The sequence below is a fragment of the Mixophyes fleayi genome, chromosome 9 (genome assembly GCF_038048845.1).
Source record: "Mixophyes fleayi isolate aMixFle1 chromosome 9, aMixFle1.hap1, whole genome shotgun sequence".
NCBI classification, from domain to species: domain Eukaryota; kingdom Metazoa; phylum Chordata; class Amphibia; order Anura; family Limnodynastidae; genus Mixophyes; species Mixophyes fleayi.
Genome location: NC_134410.1, coordinates 25,741,467 through 25,762,382, shown reverse-complemented (window position 1 = coordinate 25,762,382; position 20,916 = coordinate 25,741,467). Strand labels below are relative to the sequence as shown.

The window sequence follows — 20,916 nt, the reverse complement described above, 5'->3', positions numbered from 1 at the left end:
AAGCACATTATTCCCATTTGATTGACGTTTTGACTGTGCACCATATGGAAAAAAAAGAGACAATATCTTAAATTTAAAAGGAGTCGCTGTTTGAGGAACTATCGGCAGTTGGTCGGGATTTTGTACACGCTGCTGGATTGGGACGACGTTGTTCTGCTGAACAATCAAATGAAATAATGATCAGTACTTTGAAACAACGATCGTTCATCGTTTGTGTATACTGTAATACGATATTGGCCTGAACGTTCGTTAATCGCTCAATTGACCCGATACGCGGCTGAAAACCCTGTAGTGTGTACCCAAGCTAAGATGCTCTTTTTCTTATACACAGATAATACTGAATAAAATATATTTGTGGCTACATTTTAAAGACAGACTAAGCTGATTGTTCGTCCGGGGCTATGTTGTTTAGCCTAGTGATTTAATGTGGTGATTGATGTTGTGTAAATTATTAAAAGCAAAGACACAAAGTTAATACTGATTCTTTTTTTTTTTTTTTTTTCTTTTGAAACCAGCAATAGTTTTTATTTAAACTTTTAATTAAAAAGTTGAGTGTACAGAAAACAAAACAAGCTAAGGAGCGGATTACAAATTGAGGGAGAAGGTAGGGAGGACACAGGGTGGGGAACAGACACAAAGGAAGAACAATACATATACAAGTTATTGTCACTGTCTTATAGTTCGTAGTATATAGGTACCGGCTAGTTGTGAACGCTTAGGAATGTGTTTGTTGTGGTTAAATGAACCATAATGGCTGAGAATCAGAGGGTTAGTTGTCTGGTTGTTCATAGATCCTTCTCCATCCTTAAACTATTTCATGCCATTGAAACCACATTATGATAGGAGGGGAAGTAAGGTACTCCTAATTATTTAAATTGTATTGGATTTCGGCCACTATTTTGTTTAATGTAGGGGGTATTGTTAGTTTTTTTAGTAATATTGAGGGAGGTATTCATAAGATGTGTTGTTTAGTTATGCAGTTTATCCAATGCCTGACTTGTAAATACAAATCTGTATATGGGAGCTGGAATTGTGTGTGTATGTGGGGGGGGGGGGGGGGATAGGAGACATTCTGCATTACATAGGTTGATCATGTTCGTGATACCAGGTAATACTGATTCTGAGATATAAAGTTCAGCATATGGAAGTGCTCTACTTTGTAATGTTGCTGCAGATGGTCTATAAACCACAGTTAGCAGATATTGTATTTTCCGTGCGTTCACAAGTCCGTTGGGTGTATGACTGTGAAGCAAATCCTGTTATCCTGCCATTCACACAGCGTCTCAAGTGTCGCGCAGGATAGGTTAACCCGGGCAAGGAAAATTATCTAAGTAGAACTACAATGTCTCTGTCACAATGTCCAGATAGCACTTACAATGTATAACTAATCACTAAAGTGCATTGCTAACTTGCTTGATGCACATATTAACTACATTCTCTCAACCACGTTCGTGCTGACGCGTTTCGCTGTGAGCTTTCCCAAGGCAAATCCGTCACTATCTTTGCTACCACGTATCAGACATCGTGTAATCCACACATCGCATCTACTACGGTATATTTTAAACCATTTATCATAAACTTTCTGAACACTTATAGTTTTTTGATTATTTCTATTCTATACTTCTATTTTAGATTATTTGTTTTTTTTATATTTTGCTGCAAAACCGTGTACTAACAGTTTTTGGCAACAATGACGTTATTAGTTTTAGACAATTTAAATAAAAGTTAGATTTTAATTAATTACAGTGCATCCATCATAAATGACTCCTACTCTTTCCTTGTACAAATATTTATATCCCTGAGTAACTTCTGCTATAGAAAATGTCTCAAAACATTAAATAAAACTGTGGTGTTATTGTCTTAGACATGTTAGAACCACATCTCCCCGTCAGGTGTACGGTCCATTCGTGTATCGGCCTTTTATGTTTTATTCTGGCTGTGTATTCTTTGACGCTTACAGCGTAATGTGTAATATATCTGTATTTATCTTATGCAAAGCTATGTAGTGGCCTAGTGGTTAGCACTTCTGCCTCACAGCACTGGGGTCATGAGTTCGATTCCCGACCATGGCCTTATGTGTGTGGAGTTTGTAGGTTTTCCCCGTGTTTGTGTGGGTTTCCTCCGGGTGCTCCGGTTTCCTCCCACACTCCGAAAAACATGCAGGTAGGTTAATTGGCTGCTATCAAAAAAATTGACCCAAGTCTCTCCCTGTCTGTCTGTCTGTGTTTGTCTATATTAAGGAATTTAGACTGTAAGCTCCAATGGGGCAGGGACTGATGTGAGTTCTCTGTACAGCGCTGCGGAATTAGTGGCGCTATATAAATAGATGATGATGATTGTTGGTTGTTTTGGACCTATGATGAAGATTGTCTTATGAGATATCTACCTGGGCTAGAGGAAAATCTGTTCAGCTGATGAACACGATCTGCCAGTGTAGACCAGAAAAAGCAAGTTAAAAACCTTATAGACGCTAAGTAACTCTGAGCAAACAGCAGCTGTTACTCCCGATGACCACGTAATATAATACGGAAAAAAAATATTGAAAAAGAACCGTGCAAATGGTTTACTCTAAATGAGTGACCGAAAACCAAATACAATACATGATCAAGCCTGTGTTAATAACCTTCAGTATAGTACTGTTAGAATACTGGTAACCTGATTAAATAAATAATAGAACCCAACAATTTATAATAATATAAAATCACTCTTCATGAGATTGAAACAAACATTACAAAATTAGTTGTTTAAACTCCTCTTCTGTAGTTAGACCCGTTTCATCCATTGTTATCCAATGTGTATCCTATGCATAGTAATGAATCTGGAGTAACAGAATTATTTGACGTACTTTGTACCCGCAGATCAGTTATTCTCTTCCTTAGAAACAACATTGTGTCTTGCAGATTTCAAGATATATTATTTTGATGAATTGCTGTTGTAATGATGATAATAAAGTACTATCACGTTATTATGCGTTAAAACCTCAGCACTCCTTCTCAACCTGTGCATAGGTGGTGATATGCTAAATTATACTGTATATCCCTAATAATAATATAAGGCAGGTCCAGCAATACTCCTACAGAAGTAGTGTCTGATGGCCTAATGCATTTAATCACTTCCAGGGACCACTTCAGAAGCCATTGTACACAAATCCACTGATAGCCCCCCCCCCCCCCATGGGACTTGGGGCTAGATTTACTAAACTGTGGGTTTGAAAAAGTGGAGATGTTGCCTGTAGCAACCAATCAGATTCTAGTTATTTATTTAGTACATTCTACAAAATGACAGCTAGAATATGTGTATAGACAGCTGTTGTGTTTTTAATGCTAAATTGCTATCAAATATTGATTGTGAAGGCGTATGTGGCATTTCATCGCAAGCCTAAACATTACTGTAAACCAACAGACATTTGCTCACATACATGGTACATACATATCCACCAGGCCTGGATTTAATGGTTTTTGTTTTGTTTTTTTGCTTCCCTGCCGCCTCCTCCCCACAAACCCCTCTGCTCACTTCACAAATAATTATCTGTTATCCGCCCCTGTAAGGCAGCCATCTTAAGCACAGACCTATGTTCGGGTTTCCACAAATCTGCAATATTGCCAGTAAACACACAATAGTATGAGTGTCAGTCTGACCTGTACCGAAAAAAAAGAAACCTTTTTGGGAAGGAGTTAGAGGTGTGTAATCCGATATATAGCCGACGTAAAGTTGTGAGGTAATTGTGAATGAGGTAAAAACTGCACCACTTAAAGACTGAAACAAGCTGGCACGTCTGTATTGTATTGTACAGTGCTGTGTAATATGTGGACCGGTATACGTAAAAGGTAATAATAATGGTTCTTCACAGGGAACTGCAATGTGTAGCCGCTTCCTGCTTAGTGCTAATACTGCAGGTGATGGAGTAATGTGTTAACTGGCTGCAATAATCATGTATGTGGAACAACTTCAGGTAATCTGCGTCTCCCTCCACAGACCTGCATTGTTTGGTCAGGAAGGACCTGATCTACATTATTAGTCACCGCCTCTACTTAAATTAGTGTGAAGCACATTAGTTATCCCTATGTCTGGAAGATAAAACCTGTTGATTGTGTTTACTCATGAGCTCAGCAGAAGAAATGTTGCTTTGAATATACAGGATTATCCTACAATAGAAATAAAAGGAGCAATGGGTATATATGGAAGGTTTATCTTGTTATATTAGAGATAATGGTTCACATGTTTGAAGAATACCAGCCATGAAAGATACAGGGCAGGTAGTAAAATCCTATCCGGGTTAAGATCATTAGTTGTTTATTTATAAGGCACCTCAAAAATACACAACCCTGTAAAGTAGCGCACATTAGAAAGGTGTAGAGCATACTTGCCAACTCTCCCGGATTGTCCGGGAGACTCCCGCATTTTGCAAGAGTCTCCCGGACGAGTGTGGCAATCTCCCTGATAGGAAGGGGGAAAAATTTAGTTTAAACGCCGCGATTCACCCGGAATCGCGGCGTTTAGCCCCGCCCCCACTGTAAAATGACGCGATTTGCGTCATTCCGTCACGGGGGCGGGGCCAAAATGACGCGATTTCGCAGCCCCGCCCCCTGCACGCCCACGTCCCAGCCGGCATCTCCCGGAAAAGGAAAAAAAAATGTTGGCAAGTATGGTGTAGAGAGCCAACAGGCAAAGTGATTGGATAAGCTTTGTGTGGCAGGAACAATATACCACATTTTTCTTGTCTGAGAGATGGTTTATTCCCAAGTTATGACTGAAAATTTGACTCATTAGAGTTCATGTTTTAATCCTTAAAGTGCTCTATTTACCTACATACAGTGGGGGCAGCCATTTTTTGTCCTTTTGGCAGCCATTTTGTGGGGTGGTCCAGGGTTACAATACTGCAGATTGCTGTTTCCTAGTGAATTGATAGGATACTTATAAATATTTGATTTGGCTCACAAAATGGCTCCCTTTACTGTCTGTATGAGAGGTACATACCTCCCAGTTGGGCCAATATGAGGGTTTTATCTCCCCATCCAGATCGAGACAGCTTTGTCCGAATAGGTGGGAAGATAGGGAGGTATTGTCACTGCTGCTCTGCGGTGAATGGGTGCAGTGCGCACAGCAATTAAGCGCTAGGCAGGTCCCAGGGTGTGTGGCCACGCCTCCTGTCCCAAGGTCGCCTACCCAAATGTTGGGAGTTATGCAGGTATACTTTAAGTATGAAAGTCTCCCCTCCAGTTAGAAATCCGGTGGCTATCTCTTCTTCCCAAACTCTGTAGCTTCATCATCATCAGTTATTTATATAGCGCCACTAATTCCGCAGCGCTGTACAGAGAACTCATTCACATCAGTCCCTGCCTCATTGGAGCTTACAGTCTAAATTCCCTAACACACACACAGACAGAGAGAGAGAGAAACTATGGTCAGTTTTGATAGCAGCCAATTAACCTACCAGTATGTTTTTGGAGTTTGGGAGGAAACCGGAGCACCCGGAGGAAACCCACACATACACAATTAGAACATATAAACTCCACACAGATAAGGCCATGGTCGGGAATCGGACTCATGATCCCAGTGCTGTGAGGCAGAAGTGCTAACCACCAGGACACTGCAGCTTATCACAGTTTGAACAATTGGCGGAAGTGGGGGTGTATACCATAGCACCGCTCCTACTGCCTTCATTGTAAAGCTATAACATTCCATTCACTTACATTTCCATAAATTACCATTACTTTTTCCATACCGCCACCCCTAAAATTCCACTTCGCCCACCGGTTGGAACCAAAGCAGGTGCTGTTGTTCTCTGGCCCCTCAGGTGCTGGAACGATGGAACTAGTGAGTAAGATTCCAAAGGTTGTCAAGAGTACAGAATGCACGGACCGGAGCACCAGATTATGGGGCACATTTATCATTATTCACATAAAGTGAAAAGCCGTTTTCAATCCTTATCGCAATGATAAGGATTGAACTACTTCTCACATTTACGTACAGCCGTGCACAGAAACAGCAGTTCTGAAAAACTGCTGTTTCAGTGATAAAAAAAAACATACTTACCCCCCTCTTCAGAAGCGCTGTCTTCGGGTCTTCTCTTCACTCTTCAAGTGCGCATGTCCCCTCTCTGTCTCTGCAACGATAGTTGCAGAGAGAGAGCGCTGAGTGACAGGGAGGGATCATGTGATCCCTCCACACATGCGCTGTACAGCTCTGCTCTCCGGAGCAGAGCTGACAGCATTAGATTTCCTCAATTCGGATGATGTACGCCAGCTGGCGTACATTAACATGACAAGTTCCCGAAAAAAATGTTTTTTCGGGACTTGTTAGATTGCGGCCAGGTGCAGTCACCATTCTGTTGAATGGTGACTGCTCCCAAAAACGAAGAGGAGTGCAAAGCAGCAGATATCCATGATATCTGCTGCGATGCACCCTTAATAAATTTGTAGAGGACACTGTGGGACCTTAATGACCCGTTAAAAGCACTATCGTGCTTTATTAAATATGCCCCTAACTCGCTGTTACATCTGTCTAATCAGGTACCACTGTAGCTCCACCCCTTGCGTTGCTCAGAATGTGCCTCTGCCTGCTTTAGTTTCAGTGGCCATTCTAAGGTTAGGGGCAGTTTGCGTTTAGGGTGGTGTCACGTTAGCGCCTTCCCAACTCGCAGTCCTGCCTCATTTTATAACGTTTTGATTGCAGCTGGAAAAGGGCAGCGCTTTTAAATTTCACAGCTTCTACCAAGCGCTTAAAAAGCTTTGTGTGACCGGGTCTGCTTCATTAAAATGTATTTCAGCTAAGAGTGTTTTACTGAGCACTTTGGACATTTGTCTAAAACGCTGCAGTCAGCGTTTTAAAAAACTGCTTGAGCGATTACCCATAGAAATGAATGATCTCCGTTTGGGTCGATTTAAACGCTGCGCTTTAAGTGTGGAGTGATAAATGCCCTTGTCACGCCAACCTTACTCAGGAAATCCACAGAATGGGCAGTGCCCCTAGGTTTATTAACCATTTGTTAACCAAGAAAAGCTAAGATATAAATCATCCGTACTAATCAATAGGATGTATATTCAATGTCTGTAAATTGAGATAAGACAGATAATTGTGTGCTGGCCCCTGGGAGGGAGGGGGCTAGTAGGATGTGACAGGAGGACAGACTGTACACAGCCCTTGTATCGCTCCTGCCCCCTTTGGTTATTTGTGACAAACTGGGATGAGTCAGACACATTATAAGACCAGTGCTGGGAATTGTGACTTCTAAGGTCTCTGAGCCACAGAAGAAGACAGCAAACTCCAGGTAAGACTGTGTGTCTGTGATTTAATCACTGCTAAACTACTATATACTGGATTTGTGTCTACCTTTTCTGCTGTGTAAGTTACAAGTATTTTAGGGTTTGTCACATTTGTAAAAAAGTCTCACTATAATTAAGCAAAATTGCCTGTGTCCTCAGTATGTGCAGTATGGGATTAAATCCCCATCTCCCTGGCTACACATTGAATATACTATTACTAGTCTAGTAAAGTATTCTCCCTGGAACTGTCTATTATTTGGCTGAATCTATAGGCAAAGGTTATACTATTAATATAGACAGCCAGGCACATGTTAAGGGCAGCATATAAATGCACATTAATGTTATTTATTGTCATCCCACCGTAATGTGCATTTTCTGCCACTTCATCTGTATCAACCCTCTGTATTCCCCCAGTAAAATGTATTTAAAAGGGGATGACTTGAATGGAAGCTGGCAGAGTTTACAGCCACTAAGTTGCAATGAAAATCATATCCAAATCTATCACTTAATCTGCTATAATTAAGCCCACGCTGTTCACAGGCACAGTAATATATAGGGACTATTATGTATGTTTCTTATGTCCCCACCTTTGTTACTTGAAAGTCTCCGCACAGATTCCAGATAGGTACAGACAAATATTGTGCCTGTGTTTTTCTAGTACAGACTTGAAAGAGTTTTTAGATCTTCAAAGTTAATGTCTGGGCTGTGGTTAGAATGAGGGAAGTGGTCTGGAGTTCTATTACACCAATCTAGATATTCAGTTTATAGCATTTAAAGAGACAGTCTCAGAGTTATTAGATTCTGTGCTAAACTTGTGTGTAACATAGATGGATTGTGTACATGCCCAAGCGTATAATGATGAAAGCCCAGCAGGATGTTACTTAGCCGCTGATAACCAGTCTAAGGAAGCTCCTCTACACGCACATAGCTAATTAAACATCTGACTAAAGCTGGGTACACACTACAGAAATTTCGACCAACTTTTTATGCCGAGCGATTTTACATGCGACCGATGGTCCGATCGCTCGGTCCATGGACTGCATACACACTAGCCTTGTTTAGGATGATAAAGGGAAGAGCGGACGTCCCTTTAGCGACTTTTTACAGCCATGTTGTCGTGAGCAATGACTAATTTCGTACTCACTGTTGTGGATCGGTCGGAAGTTTATACACACTACACAGCGGAAACGAGATTGGAACGAAAATATTAAACGGTACGACCAACCAAATGAGGCGATAATCGTCCATTTGGGTAGACTTTCCACCACCGTGTAACTGCACACACTGACCCGACTTTTGAACGAGCGGTCGTATGTCGGCTGTTTGAGCCGATTATTGGACGAAAACCGTGTAGTGTGTACCCAGCTTTAGAAAGTTATACTCTGCACAAGGTTCTCCTGCATCTGAGAGATGCTCTTATAGCTTGGTCAGACAAGCATATTTAATCTTCATGATAATTTGGCCAATGGGAGAGCAGTATGGATATTATTATAATGTCTATATAGTGTAGCAGGGCCACTGTATTGTAAAGTCAATGGGCCTGATTCATTAAGGAAAGTAAGGCAAATAAATGAGTAAGATTTCTCCTGGACAAAACCATGTAACAATGCAAGGGGTGCAAGTTAGTTTATTATTTTGCACATAAGTTATATACTGGCTGTTTTTTCATGTAGCACACAAATACTTGATAGCTTTATTTTTACACTGAAATTTAAAGTTGATCTAGTAGGACATGCCCTACCCCAACTATAAATCTGTTCCCACATATTAAATTTAGCTCCCCCTCCAATGCAACATGGTTTTCCATAGGTGCAAAGCTGCTTCTTTTTTTTTTTTTTTTTTTACTTTCCTTAATGAATCAGGCCCTACATGTCCTTTATGTGCCCAGGCTTTTATATATATATAATTTTACACCATTGTTATTAGGCTAGCCAAAGATATCAATAGAACAGCGCCACCCAGAGGCCAAATGATCCTGAAAATGAAAGAGAAATACTTGCTTGTTAGCAGGCTATAACAAATATTGTATTGTTGTATAACTTATTAGACTGCACCACATTGCTTTAAGCTGATGTGCTGTTATGGGTTACAGTTCATCATTGGGGATTGTATCCCTCAACTCAGCAATCACATAGTTGTGATCAGGGTCCTGTGTGAGGAATTTGCACCCTCCCCCCCTCCCCCCTCCCATCCATGGGGGTTTGTCCTTGGTTCAACACTCATTACATGGACAAGTAACACTATAGCTCCTTTGTGGTGAAATTGTCCTCTGTGTTCTTTCTGTGCCCAATCACCACACATGTTGCACCATACAGCTTCTGAAACTGCCCTGGACGATTTAAAAGACACTTCAAGCATCTGTGTATAGCACATGGATACAACTGCGCAAGAAAAATGAAGAGAAAGTCATATTGAACTTTTTCGTTTTATTATTTTACTTTCACATTGTAAGATTGGCTGAACAGCGCAGGATCAATGATACAGACCTATGTCTTACACATACCCTATTTTAAGTACGTTTTCCTGCTTGCTGTGCATATTTGCACTTTTCAGACAGTGTAATCCACTTAACAGAACAGTCAAAGAAATAAAATCTGCAGTCACACAAACAGCGCCATCACCAGGACAATAGTAGAACTGCTCAAATCGCACAAAATTTCAAGTAGCTAACAGGAAACTCATCAGTCATCATTATGGGCTATTTATATAGTGCCACTAATTCCGTAGCGCTGTACATAGAACTCACATCAGTCCCTGACATACGCACGCACGTTTATTGGTGATAGGTCACTGTTTATTGGTCAGTCCTGTACTGTTCAGAAACATATTGCATAGGGAATGGTTCTGTTTGAGGTAGATGCATATATTGTATTGAAGTGAAGTCTTCTCCCCAGTTTCTCTGGAAATAAACCCATAATACAAGTCCTTTAATATTTGTCTGGTGGCTCTGAACATGGCAACTGATAGTGGGTGAGGAAATGAGGCACTTGAAAGGGTTTTATGTCCAGAGCGGAAAATTCCGGATCATTTAGGACTCGATGAAGCAGAGAATCGTGTGTTTGCTCTTTCTCACACAGACAAAGCAGAAACTGGCCGGTATTATCTCCGACAGAAGATTCTGGCTGTGTTGTTATCACAATGGGCTTCTCTTAACGCTGTCCTTGTGAAATAACAGAACTTTTATTGCAGGTGTTGCGGAATCTCTAGAAAGGGATTGTTGTCCTCGCACTACTCCTGGATTATTTTCCTTCTTGCGTAAAAAAAAAATAATACAAAATTGAACACTTTTCAAAAGTCAAACATTCCTGATGTAAATAATTAATCTTTTTTAGTCTAGAATCCTTCACAAATGCTGCCCTGACAAGAAATTAGCATTACTCAGCCTGATATCCATAGAATGAGTTGCTAAACTAGAAGATAATATCTGTAGCGGGTTTTCACCTCCTAAATTAGTTTGTTTTACCAGCAGTTGTCACTAGCAAAGTGTTGTAATCTTCATTATTTTTTTCTTTTTTTTTTCTCCCTGGGTTCCCCACAGAGCAGCAGATGGTACAAGAGAGTCTTTTGGACCAGGGCATGTCGTGTGTGTTTGTATACAGATACCATCTGCAAGCAGTGGAGAAATGTTGGTTGAACGGGACTGTTCTGACTTTTCTTGATGTTATTTGCTAGGAGCCACAAGAGTGACTGACCCAGCAGTGCGACTATGTGTAACGAGACTCTGTCGTGCTCGTTTCCAGACAAATATGAAGCCATCCTCTTCCCTGCCATCTACAGCTGCGTCTTCATCGTGGGGCTTCTGGGTAACCTGACGGCGATTGGAGTTATTATCCAGCTAATCAAGAAGAAGAACATCTTGGGTGTCTATCTGGCCAACCTTTGTGTTTCTGACCTGATGTACATCTTCACTCTCCCCATCTGGATTGTCTACACCGCCAAAGAGGACTGGCTCTTCGGTACTATCTGCTGCAAGATCGTGGGCTTCTTCTTCAATTCTAATCTTTACACCACGATTGCCTTCCTCAGCTGTATAGCCGCAGACCGCTTTATCGCCACAGTGTTTCCGTTACGTTCCCGGACCTTTCGGAGCATGAGGAAAGCATTGGTGACTTGTGTAGTGGTTTGGCTGCTAGTCCTTGGATCCCACTCTTATTTCTTGAGCAGAAATGATCTGTTTGTGTCCGTCCAAAATGTGGAGCTTTGCTATGAGAAGTATCCTATGGAGCATTGGATGGCTCACCTCAATTATTTCCGAATATTCGTGGTGTTTCTCATCCCGCTTATTCTCTTCGTCTTCTCCTACTGCTCAATCATCCGAGTTATTCATAATACCTCCAGCTTGGGTAATGAGCAGAAAAGACGGATTACTGGCCTTCTCCTGTCCATGACCACCATCTTTATCGTCTGCTACCTTCCCTACCACGTGGTCCTCTTTATCCGCTCGTATGTGAGCGACTATAACTACTGCAGCTGTGAGATCGAGAAGCTCGTCCGGCCGGCGTACCGGATCTCGTTTGCCCTCACCAGCCTCAGCAGCGCCATGGACCCATTCATTAATATTTTTGTAAGTGAAGGAGTCAAGCGGGATTTGATGGTGGAGCTCCGAGCGATCTGGTTTTGTTTGCACTATCGGGGGAGAACGAACAAAAGTAAAATAAGATGCGTTAACTTTGTGTGTGAAGAGGCTGCAAAAAACAACAATGGTCTCTTGTGCACACACCAAACCAGAGTACAGACCAGACTGTAGGCAGCCCCTGGATCTGGTCTATATTGGAGTGGGTTGAAGGAATGAACATTACATGGAGATCTGTGGCAGTGATGTCTTAACCTTCTTCCCCATGAGATGGGCTGGACCTAACTTTGCAAAATTATACCCAAAAAAGAGACCTTGTCAGCTGAGCATTAGCCGAGGGCCTTTAACTCCCACGGGTTAGACAACCAGATCTAAAACCGGATAATTACTACTTACCACCAGCAATGGTGGATCTTCATCGTTAAATGAAACGGAGCTCTATCTAATGGACACTACCCCTGTCAAATAGAATGCAGACTTCTAGTTGTTGTGAAGAATTCCAGCCCTATCCTTCTGTCTGGACAGAGTAACTTTATTCAGTGTTGCGTATTAATTCAATTATACAGAGCTCCCAAAGAGACTGGACATTACATTGTCAAAAATGGGGCTCTCATTTGCCAAGTTGCCGTCTCCTGTGACAACCAGGACACGTTAGTCATTTAATAGTATTTTAATGTGTTTTTTTTTGTTTTTTTTCTATTAAGCTATGATGAACTTGATGCAGATAGTAACAGTATTAAGTTATTTGGGGATTTTTTCCCCCCTGTAGACGTCTGAAATAAACTAGTTTTGTATTAATGTCTGGGCTACTTTATGTACCAAATATTCCAAATACTGATCTGTAGGGGACATAAGGGCTGTAACTGTGTGTTCATCTGGTAAAAACATTCAGATAGCTCTACATAAAATACCACCAAATTTAAAATTCTAAACGTAAGGTTGTTTCATAAATGAACAATTAGTAAATAGTTACGTGTGTGTGTGTGTGTGTATAATTAAAAAAAAATAAAAATAAAATTATATATATATATATATAATTTTTAGTGTGTTTCAAAAACTTATCAGAAGTGAATGTGAGGTTGTTGGGTGGTATTAAACAGCGCGCACACCAGACTTCCTGTAGGTATATCGGAGGTCACTGCAGAAACCATTTCAGTCTGAAAATAGCTTCTGACTTATCAATAGCTTTACTAAGTGACCTAGCAATTGAGCTACAAAGCAAATACAGTTCCAAATAGTATGTCAATATCTGTCAAGGACAGGTATGGCAACTTGTATAAAGAATAAACATTTTAATGTATTTGTCAAGCTGTCTTTGAAAAGCAGAACAACTTCTATTTGAATGGATTGAAACCTCAACATTATTTACTGTTATTTGGACCAACACTGTATTCACTATATATCATACTTGCCTACTCTCCCAGAATTCCCGGAGGTTCCGTCTCCTCTATTCAATGCCACGAATTTCTGCATTTTATAGTGGGGGCGGGGCTATGGTGATGCGCCATCACCGTGCCTCTCCTACCCCCTGTCACATGACTGAGAAGGTTTGAAAGTTGGCATGTATGCTATATATAGTTTTATACTCTATCTCTATGGAGGCTATGGGCAAACTTGGGTGGTTGTAACCCTGTTTAGAGGGGGCTGCAGAGATTTAATAAAGACAGTCCCTCTGCCTCCTCTCTCATGATTAGTGACGCTAAACTGAGCATTGTTTAAAGAGGAAATGGGGATGTTTAAAGAAACAAAGGGGAGGGTCCTAACTTAATAGCACTAAAGAATATTTTTCACAATTTTTAAGGTGTATGTTATTTATATATATATATATATATATATATATATATATATATATATATATATATATATATATATATATATATATATATATATATAATATAAATGAGGCTCATGTGAATATTTATTGAGAAAACTGGCATCCAGAATTCCAAGGAGGGGGAGCAAATTCATTTAATTTAAAAGATTGTATTTTAAAGTACAAATTAATATAAAAATATTTAATGTTTTCACATTAGCTGAGATGTGAATTAACCCTTGCTGCGCTGGGGCGCTGAACAGTAACTATGGGAGGAATGAGGGATCTGGCCACACTGCCTTCCAGTGGTCAGATTATGAAATGTGTTGCCTGTCTCGTATATGGAATTACCCCATTCTATTGTGAAAACAATGCAGATTTTTCTGCCTTTTCTTGCAAAGTAGTACATTTTACTGTGTGATATTCTCTTAGAGTGCATCTGCCATTTATACACCGTAGAAGCAGCCATTTTGAACTGCTAACCTCAATGAGGCATGAAATGGCTGCCCTTCAATTTATGACATCACTGAATGCCTGTTGCCTCCATGATGTCTCCTAGTTTCCAGTGAATTGATAAGCTGGTTTCATGGTTCAACACGGCTACTAGAACCTATTGAATTTGTATATGCTGCATTAATACATGGTAATTATCCATAACCTGTTTACACCAGTGTCAGAACTGATTTAAGAAAGTACTTTTTTTAATGCATGATATGCTGTTATTTAACTGCTTGTTTGTTTAGGAAAAATGAGGACCCGAATCGGTATCAATGCTTTTAAACGACAGACGTGCATTTATACCATAGCACTTACTTGTAAGGGTTAATTTTTTTCCTAGAAGTTTGAATTAGCCTATGAGATGTAGGGGAAGGGGTTTCATAGTTTTATATAGGGAACAGATCACTGACAGGGGCGGAGCTTAATGACACAATTAAGCCCCACCCCCTCCATTCACTGCCGTTAATTTCACCAAATTTCGGGAGTTTTGCCTACTCTTCAAGAGTCTGTGAGGACTCCCCGAAATTCGGGAGCCTCCCGGGAATAGTAGGCGAGTAGGCAGGCATGCTTCAGGGTCATTTCTGTAAGTGCCCGGGGTATCGTTTGTGGGAGCGTTCCTCTGGGGCCAGAAGGGGCGGAGGCTTTCTGACGCCTTTAATGTAGCGCCGGGGTTCAGGGCCGACTGGCCGCCCCAAGTTAATGTTTAGTATTGACTGGTAGCTGTTACTGCATTTGCTTTCGTTGCCACCATTTCTTCCTTTATATATAACAAACTGTGACCTAAGGGCGCCAAAAGTTACCATTGTGTCCGTGTCTTTTTATTTCTGGTTTATTTAGCTGAATTAACAATGTGAAGGGAAAGGGTTTTTAGGTGCTGTGGGGGATGTCGGTTATTGGCGTTTAAGACTTTTATTGCTAGCCTTTGTTGTAGGAGTTTATTGGAGGCTGATTGAAGACACTGATGCATGTGTTTTGTTAATCATGGTATAGTGACTGCAAGCCAGTGTGTTTACTTCAAAGTGTGTTAGCTACAAGTGTGTTAGTAGTAATATAGTATAATTCAGAGTTATACCAGAGTTCAACAGGAGGTAAAACGGAGAACATGATACCTGACATCACTACTACAGGAGGACAAAATCCACCCTCAAGTACCTGCTTTGGACACTCCTTACTGATCTGCTAGCATTGGTGATAAGATCACTTCTGCTTTAATGAACCACTTTCAAACTTTTTATCTCATTAAATTCTCAGTATGTCCAATCTGTTCATCTGTATTACTGTGTTCTAACCACACTATGATAACTGCTGTCCATGTCTATTTACACTGCAACATTGTCCTCTTTTCGCACTACTCTCCTACCTACCTCTCCTCTCATAGGCAAACAGAGGGGGGGGGGGGTTCCTAGTTCCTGGAACCCCCCCTCTAAGCCTGGGGCACTGTATAATTGAGGTGACTGAACCCTGCTCTAGCTTCACACAGCTCTGCTTGAAAAGGGAGAGCTGTGTGCCCCTAACAGTAGTGCACACAGCATTGCCCATGTATATTATGGGGATAGGAAGAGTTGGAGAGCAGCCAAGCACTGTCTAATATTATAGCCTTGCCCCCATGCATGATGGTCACACCCACTGGCGGCGTTGGTGTGGAAACCCCCCTCTACAAATCCTGCATTTGCCCCTGCCTCCCTTGTTCCCCATTCTCCCAGCCCAATATCCTCACCTAGTTCAACCTACTCTATCGCCACTTCAACCCACCCTCCGTTCTATTGTGTAGTCTCCACCTCCTCTGCTTCCTACCTGGACTGCAAACTTAATGTCCCTTTAGTCCTTATTGTTTCCACTACCCCCTCCCTCTAGAATGTAAGCTCTCTTGGGTAGGGTCCTCTACCCAATGTCTCACGTCTGTCCCGTCTGTGTTCCTTGTTTGTCCCTGTCATGTCTAATGCCGAATTGTTCCTGTATGTCATGTGATTTGTTCTGTTTAATTAAATCCATATTTGCCTACCCCCCCACAAGTAAAATGCCGTTTTGTCGCGGGGGGGGGGGGGGGGGGAATGACGCTATTCACAGAGAATTGCGTCATTTTGCCAAGGGAATTGCAGGATGCGAGAGAAATGCCAGCTCTCCCGGGAGACCGACCCGACTTTCCGGGAGAGTTGGCAAGTGTGATTAAATCCATGCATGTCTTCTTCTGCTCTGTACCCATGTACTTGTTATGTCTACTGTTTTTTTATGTCTAATGTATGTCATTTGTACTACTATGTCAGGCGCTACAGACTCTGTGGCACCATACCAATAAATGGTAATAATAGTAAATTAATATTGTCAAAATGGCTGCCTGCCACTGCAATGCATAGACAAGATGTGCACTTCAGTTTAGATTTACCTCAAGCTTCTATTCCTGTACCAAATATGGTTTGTTTTTGTTAAATAAGACAATGCTAAATGTCCAAGCTGATCCACTAATTCAATATGAAATAATATACTGTGCTTGTAAAAGTTGACTGACAGTAGTTGGTCTGTTTAAGTTATTTGTAACCTGATCTACATCACTGGCTGACTACACACATTGTCCATCTATGGACTAGTTCCCTGTCTCTGTAAATCCCAGTATGTGCAGTCACAGAGCTGGACCCCCACCAGGGGGCAGCACAGGTCAGTCTTCCACCAGTGCTCCACAAACAAGAGAATAGCACTGTGGTTGGCATGAGACTGGTTAGCACAGCGCAGTGTATGGTTGGCACACCTGTTCCGCAGCAGTGTGTCCCTGGAAATGATATCCAAACCCCGGCATGTATGAATATTGCCTCATTACTACAGTAACACTGGTATTCAGATTCCCTGTCACTGCTGGGGAGAGTTATGACACATCCTGTACGCGTTTCTGTGGAAGACATCTGTGTACAGGGAAATGGTGCTGTAACCTGTAGCAACCAAGCAGACGTTTGTTCTGTTGCTATGGTGACAGAATTGACGTTCCAGCATGTACATAAATGTCACACGTCATCTTCTGCTGCTCAGTCTTTTATTCTCTGTGTTGGAAGGGTGAAGACCCCAAATCCTCTCTGCAGCATGTCCCTAGCACACCTCCCAGTTGTCCTGATTTAGGTGGGACAGTCCCTAGTTGACGGCTCCGTCCTAACGTCCCACCCACAGACTTCTTCCCACAGATCGGAAAGATGGAAGGTATGTGCCGGTCAGTGGTGCATAGGAGGGCAGTGGTGTATGGGTGCCGCATGCACCTGCCATTGTTGTGTGTGGCAATGAACAGGTGTTGGAAGGGGGCACTTCAGAATCCCTAGGCACACCAATGGGGGTGTGGGCACGCTTCCACTGTGAAATGCCCCCTTTCACCATATGCCAAGATTCAAGGCCTGGTATACCTGGGGGTATACACTGGTTGTCTGCTGTACATATTGTGTCTAACCATACATTTTACTCTTTTATATCCAAATTTATATAGTGCATATGATAGTTTCATTATAAATTCTATAATCATGATTTCTAGACCGTCATCAAACATGCCCACCCATGTAGCTCGGGTGAGCCCCCCGAGTTTTTCAGAGCAGCTGTAATTTGGGGGAAACCTGGGCACTAATGTGTTGCCCTAGTGTGCCAGAACAGGAGGCATCGGGTAATGGGCGTAGTGTTTTGTGGACGGGGTCTGGGAGAGGTGGGGTAGTTATCTTAGGGGTCTACTCTCTTTTTCTTGGCCCTGTCAATTCTTTTTTTTTTTTTTTCTATTTCTTGTTATTTTGTGGCAAGGCAGCAATTTGTAGACATTACATCATCTTCCAACATATAAAAAAATGTAGGTGTGGGGCGAGTTACAGAAAGAAAAGGGAGTGAAAGGGGGAGGATGGCTGAGAAGGGTGGCGCGTTAGGTCCCATAAAACAAACACAAATAAAAAGAGCCTGCTATAAACTTTGTACTTATACAGTGTTTCTTAAGAAAAATATGTTGCAAGGACAGAGGAAGTGTAAGTATGAGTGTAAGAGGTATGAAACTACCTAGATCATTCGGAGTGTTAGATGTGTGTGATCCAGCCGAGGTGAGCAGACCTCTTGGGAGTTTTCTTGTTATGTAAGTAGTATGTAATCTTCTCTATTCTGGCAACATACCAAGGGGTCTATTTATAAAAGACCAATTTACCCAAAAAATGTCACTGGGGTAGCTGAGCAACACTGGTCAGTCTGCCATCAGTCAGCGCATGCGTGAGCTGGTCACATGGCACATACATGGGCACTGCCACTGTAAGCCCCAGACCGGGGAGATGATATACTTATTATAGTGACATTTATACAATCTTCTGTTGCTGACTGAGAGCCACTATGATGAAAGTGGTTATCAGGGTGCGAGCAAAGGCAAATTCTGTTGATGAAAAGTCTGTTCTGATTTTTTTTTTAATTAAAATATCGATCTGTAAATAGATAAAGGAGGTAAAAATATCGACAGTGGTAGCTGCTAACGAGGAAGTTTAGTGAAACACTGGGGTGTGATTTAGACTTTCACAGAAATATGGCAGTGTTCAGTGAGAAACCTGAATGGCTTTCTGCGTAACACAGCTGTTCTGATATTTAAGGTACAGAAGGCAGTAGTACTTCAATGGGGAAACTGCATTGCTTTTTCTAGTGACCTGTATTACACTATAGCGAGGGCTTTTCTGGAAGTTTGGGGCAATTCATTGCTATCTTATGTTGGCCACACATGGGCTGGTCCTGTCACTGTTCCCCAGTGGCAAGAAACATGTTCGCTGTTCAATATAGCCACTCGTGTGTGGCTAAATCCTGCCATTCTCTGGCCAGATGACTTGGCGGCCTGTTAAAGCAGTTGTAATATGATTGTGCATGGAGGCCTATATCGGACATCTTATGCCCCAGTCAGTATAGGTAAACTATCCTAAATGTTGCATTAGCCCATAAAATGGCTGCCTCCAGTGTATGTAGGCGGGGCCTTCCACGAAGACTGGGGCACATATCGGGGAGCTCCGTAACAGGCCTCCAAAGCTATTACTGTTACTGTAATCTTTCGGGGGCAGGGCCGGATTAAGACATTGTAGGCCCCTGGGCTAGGGGTACTGTGAGGCCCCCATTTACAATTACAATGTTTTACGTCATGATTGGTGTATACAAACTGTACTATGGTTCCTTACCAACACCTATGTGCTAGATAATCAAATACTGTTTATTATTCTATGCTCTCAATTTATTTTAAAGAAGGAGTATTTTAAATATGGATCTATCTTTTATTGGTAGATTTGAAAAATTAATTTAGGGCATCAATCCCTTCTCTAATTAGATGTACCTATGGTGTAGATACAACAATGATGTTTTGATTTATGGAAAGGCAATTCATCAGCTATACAGAAAGAAAATATTCCTAGATCTTAATATTGGATTTAATATAGACAACCATAAAGTATTTATTTATATGCACTTCAAATCTGTTAATGCTTACATGTACTAATTCAGACAATTACAATAGACGAGCCGTTTGTTTTTTTTAGAGAAAGGATACAGTCGCAATTTTCTTAAGGCTATCAAGTTAGTGGTGGATAAAATTGGTGGGCAGCATCCAATAAAATAGCTAGTCTGTCCATATTCCAGATATTAGTGAACGTACTATAAAATTCAATTTTGTATCTGAATATCATCAGGGTCGTGGAAGAATAATATGTATTTATACAAAAAAATTAGTTACTTAATCTTGACACCATCCTTTTACCTATTCTTCCAAGACAAGCTAGCTATATTTTTACCAGAGCAAATCCTTTGAAAATCAATTTAATACCATCTATAAAACTGGCTAAACTTCTTATAATGGGAAGTCAATGAAAAACCTGTAATACATTTATGAGTAATATCAATTGACAATGTGAAGTTTGTGTTAACATGTACATACACCAGAACCCCCCCCCCCCCCCCCGTTCCCGAGCACCTACCTACGAATTACGTCTTCTGGTCCCTCTCTCTCCCCTCTTCGCTGCAGGCGACACCTTTATTCTTCTTGCCCTGCTGTCACTAGTGCAGGCACAGTGCGCGGTGCGCTGCTTGGTGAGGAGATCTCGTGAGACTATGACATAGAGATGTCATGGTCTCACTCTCACAAGTCCTCCTCACTAAGAAGCGCACCACACCCGCACTAGTGACAGCAGGGAGGCTAATGAAAATAGTTGCATAGAGTGACAGTCGGGGGCAGGGCCACCCCCGACCTGATGAAGAAGCCGGCATAATTAAAAGAAGGAAAAAAAGTGACAGAACTCATAAAAATCCTTGTTAGGGCCCCCCAGCTGCCCGAGGCCCCTGGGCTGTAGCCCAGAAAGCCCATTGGGTTAATCCGGCCCTGTTCGGGGCCCAGAAGAATTCAAAAACCGTTCTGCCGCCATTTGATCAAGCTGTTCCTGAAGGCCCAAAGCCCCATATGTCATGACTGCGTTGTCATGGTGCCAGTCACGTGATGTGCAGGCTACCAGCGCGCCATGCGGTGTTATCAAATCTTATGTGAGGTCACTGCGCCACCAGGGGGAGCCCTGCATCTAAGATGTTAACCACCATAACACTCTGATCCAAATCTGCTTGTGTATTAGAGTAAATGCCATTAAGCTTTCGCTTGAGGTTGTGTAAGTAAATAAGTTCAATACAACTACACTTATTTTTGATACTGCCATCTACTACATGCTTAGCTGGAAATTTGTAGAAATTGCCTTAATTAAAACAAGACTGTACAGTTCAACGTTTACTGCGTATCAAAATAATATTTGTGTTTAGTC

General features: G+C 41.7%; 1 protein-coding gene across 7 annotated transcripts in view; it reads left to right on the top strand.

Moving 5' to 3' along the window:
* LOC142102296 (G-protein coupled receptor 4-like) overlaps positions 1-20,916 on the top strand; it is a 51,022-nt gene that overhangs the window by 28,379 nt on the left and 1,727 nt on the right. For 2 of the 7 annotated variants that reach the window (XM_075187081.1, XM_075187080.1), the window contains one exon: positions 10,938-12,616. The exons of 3 other annotated variants lie outside the window; for them this stretch is intronic. In XM_075187081.1, the coding sequence (XP_075043182.1) occupies positions 10,972-12,012 (1,041 nt within the window). In that variant the 5' untranslated portion in view covers positions 10,938-10,971 and the 3' untranslated portion in view covers positions 12,013-12,616. Of the gene's footprint in view, positions 1-7,060; positions 7,271-10,937; positions 12,617-17,679; positions 18,231-20,916 lie in introns of those variants that run through there. 2 more of the 7 variants (XM_075187082.1, XM_075187076.1) reach the window with 2 other exon arrangements.